The sequence below is a fragment of the Lycium barbarum genome, chromosome 8, assembly GCF_019175385.1.
Source record: "Lycium barbarum isolate Lr01 chromosome 8, ASM1917538v2, whole genome shotgun sequence".
Classification (NCBI taxonomy): domain Eukaryota; kingdom Viridiplantae; phylum Streptophyta; class Magnoliopsida; order Solanales; family Solanaceae; genus Lycium; species Lycium barbarum.
This window is the reverse complement of record NC_083344.1, coordinates 74456601-74465457: the sequence shown is the minus strand read 5'-3', so window position 1 is coordinate 74465457 and position 8857 is coordinate 74456601. Positions and strand designations below refer to the sequence as shown.

Sequence of the window (8857 nt, the reverse complement as noted above, 5' to 3'; positions counted from 1 at the left end):
AAAAATTAAAATAGTTCAGGCCCATTAAGTTTTAAGCAAAAAAAAACCAATTGTAATAAGTTCTCTTTTGCATTTGTATCCCTAATTTTCTACTTCAATTAAAAAAATCAAATATCCTTAACAAAGAAAGGTAATTAGGATGTCTCTTTACGATTAATGTTTTCTTAATTATTCTTACGGTATGTATATAACATTTAGTAATCGTATGTCATGATTATAGTTTTCTGTTCTTGTGTATCCTGTTTGTTTGATTTTTATTTCAATTTATCAGTTTTATGTTTTATTACTTTTGAGAATATGAATTAGTGTCAATTGAATCGCTTCTAATATTATATTAAAAAAATCGAATTGAAAAAACCGAAATCAAAACACCGAATCCAAAATATCCAAAATAAAGTTTGATAAAATTGAACCAAAAAAGGAACGCCCAACCCTAATACAATACAGAGTGAGAGAGAAAACAAAAGGCTGTTGTTGGGATCCCATCTTCCTTAACTTCCAACAATCCCAATTTCCCTTTTCTTCCTCCACACCACCACCACCGTTGACGATCCAAATACACAAATTAATTATGTCTATCAACATGAAAAGTCTAACACAAGCCTTTGCCAAAGCCTCAGCTAAAGCCTCAGCGGTGATCGAGAAAACGGTTCAAACAACCGTACAAGAAGTTACAGGTTTACCCAGAGCTTTACAAGACTACCATCTCTTAGATCAGATCGGTTCAGCCGGGCCGGGCTTAGCTTGGAAGTTGTACTCAGCCAAAGCCCGTGATGGCCACGCTGTGTACCCCAACGTCTGTGTTTGGCTTCTCGATAAGCGGGCCCTATCCGAGGCCCGACAGCGGGCCGGGCTGTCGAAGACTGCTGAGGACTCGTTTTTCGATGTAATTCGGGCTGATGCGGGGAGGTTGGTGAGGTTGAGACATCCAGGGGTTGTACATGTAGTGCAGGCACTTGATGAGAGTAAGAATGCTATGGCTATGGTTACTGAACCTTTGTTTGCTTCTGCTGCTAATGCTTTGGGCAATTTGGAGAATATTGACAAAGTACCTAAGGAGCTTAAAGGAATGGTAATTATGTCTGTCTTTCCCATACTTGTGTAATTAACTGCTCCTCCCTCTGTCCATTTTTACCTGTCCAGTATACTAAAAATACATGTCCAGTTCGAAAAAATCAAGAGGTAATCTACCATTTCATACCTATTTTATACTTATTATTAATTAATTATTGGGTTGGAAACTTCAAGGAGTTGTTAGTGGTTGCACAATTTTTAAAGTATGTTTGATTGGTTTCAATTATTTAGATGATTTATACTCAATAATTAGGGGTGATATAGTAAAATTGTCATTTTATTTATTGTTTCTTAAGGGGTGTGCCAAGTCAATACAGGACAAGTAAAAATGGACGGAGGGAGGAATCTCTTTGATTATTTGTGGGAAGTTTGGATTTTAATTGTGTTTATGATGATTTTGTGGCGGTTCAAGTGTGTGATTTTAGTTTTGAGTTAGTTACATTGTGGTTTTATGATTATCATGGAAAGGAAGGAAAAAGTTGAACAGAGAAATTAGGTAATTAGCATATTGTCGAGTTGTGACAAGGTGACCTGGTTAGTGTTTTGTGTCATTTCCTTAGTAGATAGTTCACTTTTACTTATTTGGATGGTCTACTTTGGGTTTATGGGTGCCATTTACTAACTTGTGTAGTAGAAGTAAGGTTGACTCCGACAGCTACTGCCTAGTAGGGATGGTTTGTATTAGACTAAAATGTTCAGATTTACTATCTTAGATAGTTAGATGTAAGATTTAATGCCAAAGCTATTGGGGCGCATTGTATTAGACCAAAAGGTTTTCCTTGCTCTTTTAAGGTCCATATATTTTGGTTTTGGCTATCGGATCTATCGTGGCAAGGTTGAAGTTTTTTAGAGTTTATTTGATCTTTAGGTGTTTTTTTGAGTGACATTGTGGATTTATCACGGAAAGAAAGAAAAAAGTGAAGAGAACAAGTGGGTTATTAGTATAGATTTTCGAGTTATAATAATGTGATGATAAGTTGATAACAACTATCTCTCAGCTAGTTTGAGGTTGATGTGTAGTTAATTGAGCGGCTGAACATGATGGCAACTCTGTGTCATTTCCTTAGTAACTGATTAGAAAAAAAGCTGGATTATTTGAGTGACTAGACTGATACTCTAAACGGGACCAATACTATCAAAAAGAAAGTAGCAAAAATCATAAGAGAAACAAAGTTCACAGAAGGTTGGGAAATAGTATGTCTGCTTCACCAGGTTCTACCACCACAGGGCCCAATCATGTTTAAAAGAAGAGTGTGATCTGGCTTAGAAGGAACTCTAGCTATACGTCTCATTTCTATAGTACATATTTTACATCCTTTTAGGTTTATATGTTCAATTTACCGACTTAAAGTTAGAGGTAGATTGACTGCCGCGATACGGGATGGTTATCATAGGACAAAATGTTTAGATTTACTAACTCAAGTAGTTAGATGTCAGATTGACTCTGAAAGCTAGAGGTGGTTTGTATAAGACCAATAGGGATGCGTAAGTAGTCAGTTGTAAGATCTACTTTCAGAGCTGCGAGAAGAAAAAGCTACTACGAATGGGTGTGTCGGACAAAAGAATTTCCTTGGTTGTATGTCGTCATTAAATTCTTAATTTTGGCTTTCGGCACATATGTTCTGTCTAGCTGGGTAATAGCTTTTGCATCACAGCTTCTCTTTTGAAAGAATCTCACTGTGTAAAGCTAGAAGCTGGTCGTAGGTTGTAATTGCCTGGAGAGATTTGGGGGAGAGAAGTTTAGGAATTCACTTCAAGGCATTTATCTTAGTGGTGCTAGAAACGGTGTCCTTCTTGGCAGTATCTAATTATTTATAAAGAACACGTATTGGCAAGAGCACTTGATATGCATCTTCATCCTGTTCATATGGTTATCACAGTAGTATGTGATAAATTCAGATTCTGGATTCAACGTCGATGTGGAGATTCCTCTTCAATATTCTTCTTCACCTATCACCACACGACAAAGAAGCACTCGTTGGTGGCAGAATGGGAAAGATACAGTTTTAGTAGTCTTTGAATTTTGTGGGAGACTTATATCTCACTGTAGTTATAAGCACGTGATTTTGACAACACCTAATTTTCCTTAAAAGACAAGTTATTATTATTGGAATGGATTTGCCTGAATTGAGCATAAGAATATGAGAGATTCATATAACTGGCCTCTATGAGTTTGGGCTGAGCGTAGTTGATGTGTAATCTGGAAGAGTGCGACAAGATCGGGAGAGGGATAGGATAAAGAATATGATGACTTTGTTATATACCTTGGATTTGGATTACATTGTAAAATACTTAACAAAGAAGAAAATATGCAATCATGATATAGTTGTTCTTTTTTAATGTAAAAGAGGTATCGTATTGACACGGGGAACCAAGTTGGTGCCAGCTCCGTAGAATAAAAAAAAATGTAATCTAATGCTACACCTGCTTGGCATCAGCTATGCCTGGAGTGTAGAACTGCTCGTGTGGAACTGGAAATGCAGAGCTGGACTGGCTGCGGAGCATAGAGCATGGGAATGTCCCCCACTTGTCATGTGAACCTGATAGAAGCTCAGGAACTTCAGAGCTTTTGAAGGCCCAAAAAAAAAAAAAAAAAAGAAAACTCAATGTTCGACCCTGCTTTTTCCTTTTCCGTATATTTCTGAATTACACATGTCACTCCTTCTTGTATTGAAGGTAGGATGGCTTTTCTAGAGAATTATAGATTGTAGAGCTTTCCTTGTCAATCTTTGATATACTGGCATCAACCTTTTTGCTAATAAAATTTCATGTACTTATCAAAAGAAAAAAAGTATAGTTAAGGGGGTTTGTCAACTCTCTGTGATAGGGACAAAAATAATTGTTAGAAGTTTCAAATCTGAAGTTCTCTAACATTCTGGTATTATACAAAATATTAAACCATTTTTGAGGCTCTCAATAACTCCGCTATATATAAAGCCCAATATTTCTAATGTATCTGGAAAGGGAGATAAAACAAGTAATTAGTGATTGAGTAGATGGTATCTTGCAGCAACTCCCTTATGTTTAGAAGCCTAAGCTTCTGATAGGTAGTCGTATTAATCATCTCATCTTTTTCCAAATTCATGCACTCTGTGAGGAATGTTTATCTATGAAATTGCTGAGTGTACATACTGCAATTTTATTTGCAAATTTAGATTTTTAAGGAACACTAAATTTGGTACGTTGGTGCAACAATCCAAACTATTACCGTGTGTCTCTTTTGATTTAGCAGTAGGTTACCACTTGGTCATACTGGGTACTTTCCTGATGACATCTTTCTTCATGTAGGAAATGGGATTGCTTGAGGTTAAACATGGTTTGCTCCAAATTGCAGAAACCCTGGATTTCCTCCACAGCAATGCTCGTCTAATTCATCGGTCTATATCACCTGAGGTATTTATTTTTTGTTTTTCCGTTTTTCTAACTATTCATGTCACGACCTCTGTGTGGGCTGTGCATTGCGATCATGCATATTATTAATATCAATATGGTTCCTTCCATTTCTCAGCTGAAGTTTGCTCTTGCTTTGGCATATATAGATTTTCAGTGCAAATATAGAGATGACTGAGGTAGTGAGATAGAGACGAATCTAGGATTTCTAGAACATGGGTGCACCACTAAAAAAAGAAGGAAAAAAATGTGTTAAGTGGGAATTCCTCTAGGTAAATAACTAAACCTTCAACCAAGTGCGCCATTTAGCCTTCTTGTAGCATGGGTGCCAACAAATAATATTAAACCAATTTTAAAAAATATATACATAAAATAACTAGTTTTACGGAGAGGCCATGGTTTCACGTGCCCCGAATTTGACATATAAATACGCCCGAGCGAGATACTGTTGCCAAATCAATCCTATATCTCTTATTCTTTCTGAACCCCACAGCTGGAAAGATAAGCGAGAATTATTTTATGGAGAATCGTAGGTAAAGTGTTTCTTTTGGTGGAGAGTGGCTTCTTGCACATGTAACTGCAAGTTTGTCAATCAGAGGAGTATAATTGTCTAATTCTCTTATTTAATCATTCCTGCTGGTGGAGAGTGGCTTCTTGCATATGTAACTGCAAAACTGAAAGGATCTTTTTTTTTTCTTGGTTGTTGTGAGAAATCTTGCTTTGTTTAAAGGATGAGGATGTCTCCTGCATATGCTGGTCAAAATGTGCTAAGTTTGCCCTATCATGTGAGATATAGGCTATGGCTGTATTTGCTGGAGAGAAATTCCAACGGTTACTGTATAAATTCCAAAGAAAAAGAGAAGTATGTAGGATAATTGAAGGTCCTTGATAGGTAATGTCCTTAATATGCTTCGTCATCTTCCAATAGCAAGAGCTGGTAGCTTCTCGGCACAGATTTTTGGTTGGTATCATTTAGATGTCATGGTTATGTCTGTCTACACCTGGAAAATGATAGGTCATTACTCCTTGTGTTATACAGATTTGTATCTCTTAAGGAAAACGGGTTGGAGTATATACCTTGTGTGGGGATGTGAAATTGAAAATTGATTTTCCATGGCTAATTACTTCTGCAGACTATTCTCATCACTTCAAATGGAGCTTGGAAACTTGGTGGTTTTGGTTTTACCATATCAGTGGATCAAGCAGCTGATTTATCCAACATGCAGGCTTTCCATTATGCTGTGAGTAAATACTTCTAGGAGCTTTTAATGTTGCCATTCTAAAAAATAATTCTAGGAGCTTGGAACTCATGTTTTATTTGACATGAATTTACCATGCTTCTGGAGAACGTGTTTTTCTTAGTTCACTTGTTAAAATCCTCTGTATTGCAAAACTTACCATCGATGCAGCTGACATGGAAATGACACTGTCTATACTGTTGACTGCTTGTAAGAGGTAGGTTGCTTATGGAATTCTCTATGAACTGACTATATGATGCTCTTGGTGTTCAGAAAAAAATTTGCCGGGAATTTTTGAAGTTAAATGTGAAGGGGGTGGGGTGGGGCTTAGAACGTGGTTCATTTTCTTGCCAGTTATGTTTGTCATGTGCTGATGTGTTTTTCTCAATGTACATTTTTATCATGTCTCCCGTCATAGTACTTAGGGTCGTTGAGTTAGAGGATATGACTTATAAGCTTAATGCTGTGATAAAGGAAACAGATATGGTTTGGAATGCAGTAACTTAAAGCTTAATGCTGGTGCAGGTCTTTTTCAAAATAATATGTGCTTATGGTACAACTGTAATGGATGGTCCATGTTTTTTCTTTTTGATAATGGTAGAAGAATGGTGGTAATCAAATCCATCATATTCCGAGGACATTTAAATCTCATATGGCTCTAATTTGGAGATGGTTATAGTCATGTGGAAACACCGTTTCTTCCAAAAATGAACAAGGTGTTTGCTTCAACTAATCAGCGCAAGCCCTATTGCACGCGTGCTTTACAAAAAAGCTCCTTCTATGGATCAGCGTGCTGAAATTTATAGCAGAATCAACTTGTTCTATTGAAAAGGGATAAGGTTACTCGATTGCGTGCTGCCAGCCCTTTATGAAAATCTCCTTATTGGCAGCAGGTGCTGGATTCTACAGCAGATTCAACTTTTTCTATTGAAAAGGGAGTAGGTTATGATTAGATGTAGGGTCTAGGGAAGGGTCATGCCTAGATTGAGAGGGAGGCAGAGGTGCTGGTAGTTGGACAGGGGAAAAGGGGAAGTGTTTGACAACTGGGCTGTCTAGGAGGAATCAGTTGGTCGAACAAGGATAGTTGAGGTTGGGAAGGGGGAAGGGTTTACAATAATCTGGCTTGGGAAGAAGAGGTTTGTGGTTTGGGGGGGGGGGGGGGGGTCATTGCAAAGTTTAGGAAGTAAAAGGTTTTTGTACCGTGGCTATTGATGAAGAAGGTTACAAGGAGAAGGGGTTAGGAACGAGGAGGTTGTTTTGTGAGAGGCATGGGCCATAGACCTGGGAATAACAGATGCTCGTGGGTGGTGGCTGTGGATGGAGTACTGCCCCCTTTTCTTTCAGAGCTTCTATTTTTACCTTCTCTTTACACTCTTTCTATCTTTTTTTTGGTAAATTACATGATACATCTCCTTCTAAGTCCTTTTTTATCTTATTGCCTTCTCTCTGACTTTTGCATTTCTATTTTGTTTACTTTTGCTGTTAATACCTTCTTTTTCCCATTTCTGTAATAAGTTTTCGGCCAAAAACTTTCATCCATTTTTCCTTCTTGACACAACCTAAATGCTTTACTGGCTTAGCCTGTTTTCTTGTATTAAGCTTCTGTATATCAGCAGTCTTTGTGATGCTTTATATTAATAAATTCATCTTATCCGAAAATGAAAGTTTGATTGGGCACAGAAATCTCAGAGAACCATTTAAATAAATTTCATGCGCTGAGGGAAAAAGTGGCTCAATCAGAAACAGTGGAATGGAAATTGCAGATAGGCCAAATGTCGTGGGTCATAAAAGAAATTTACTTGGTATTATTTATGTAGTATGAGAATGCTTAAATGGACAGATAAGTTAAACTTTACAAGTCATCCCAATATGGCTTCACTTGTTAACTGTATATGAGCCAAAGGGATGCCTTTGACATGGCATTCTGTTATTTGGCTTTTCCCCTAAGTAGGACAAACATTTTTTGGACTCTGGAAATACATGAATGGAGTTAACCCAAAATACAATATGAAAAGATTCTTTCCACATATTCTGAAGTTCTGCAACTGAGGTCTCTATGTGTCTCTTTTCTCGTGTGACTTGTTTTCACTTCGCGTGTTGGTGTTCTTTGTTCCTTTTGGTTATTACTGTTAATAAAAAGAACATATATGGTTTTGATAAATCAAGCATTTCATTGATATCACACCACAATGGTGTCAAAGCTATTTATGAAATGATTGAGTGGCTCAACCGCCATATTCTATCAAAATATCCCCATCATATGTGCACACTGGTATTCCTTATTCACACCAAAAGAATATATTACAAAATATAATTTTTTTTAATACATAATGTCCACGACATAATCTTCTCCTGTTCCAAATAATCCAAAGTATATATAATGGCATGGTGTTCCATGCTGCCTTGTTCTTCTTGTCCATCCATTTCATACTCCAACAGGTGATTGTCTTTGCCGCTGTCCTCGTCTTAACCTCGGAGAATTCAAATCTTCACTTTCTATCTTTCAATCGGATACTAATTACTTGGATGTGTCTGAAACCCTCGAGATAAATTGTAGAATAAATTATCTATTACAATTGGTAGAAACTCAAGATGTTCTGAAGACAAGCAAAACTCCATACAGAAGATCAAAGTGAATTCTCTTTTTTTATTTTTTTATTTTTTTTTACCTATAAAAAAAAAAGATCAAAATGAATTTTTGTTGTTATCATTTTAGTGTAGAAGAATATGTAAGTGATGATGAAAGGGGCAGATTTCATAGATTCCCTACAGGAATAGTATTGGGACAAACACTGTGTTGCTCTTTGGGCTTCTGATAGACATACTTCCGTAGGAGTTAGTGCTAGTTTCATACAAATATTACCTTCTGAAAAAAGGCTATTGGGCTTCTGATAGACATACTTCCGTAGGAGTTAGTGCTAGTTTCATACAAATATTACCTTCTGAAAAAAAGGCTATTACAACTGTGTTGTGAATCTGCAATGCAATAAGATATGATCAGTAACCTTCTGCCACCTCCCTTACACAAGCAACACTAACTCTTACCAACCTTCTCTTCTTTCTCAAATTTATCTTCTGTTAATAGTGTCTGGCACCACACACCATGTAAAGAAAGCAACCTTTTAGGGTGCTCTTATTATCCCAAAATTTCCTTC

At 37.0% G+C, this 8857-nt stretch overlaps 1 protein-coding gene across 1 annotated transcript in view; it reads left to right on the top strand.

Annotated features, from left to right (window-relative positions):
* Positions 1–446: 446 nt before the first annotated feature.
* The window catches only part of LOC132606201 (SCY1-like protein 2 B), a 28054-nt gene continuing 19643 nt past the window's right edge, over positions 447–8857 (top strand). The window contains exons 1-3 of the mRNA XM_060319593.1: positions 447–1072; positions 4363–4467; positions 5598–5705. Coding sequence (XP_060175576.1) covers positions 572–1072; positions 4363–4467; positions 5598–5705 — 714 coding nt within the window. The 5' untranslated portion in view covers positions 447–571. The remainder of the gene's footprint in view (positions 1073–4362; positions 4468–5597; positions 5706–8857) is intronic.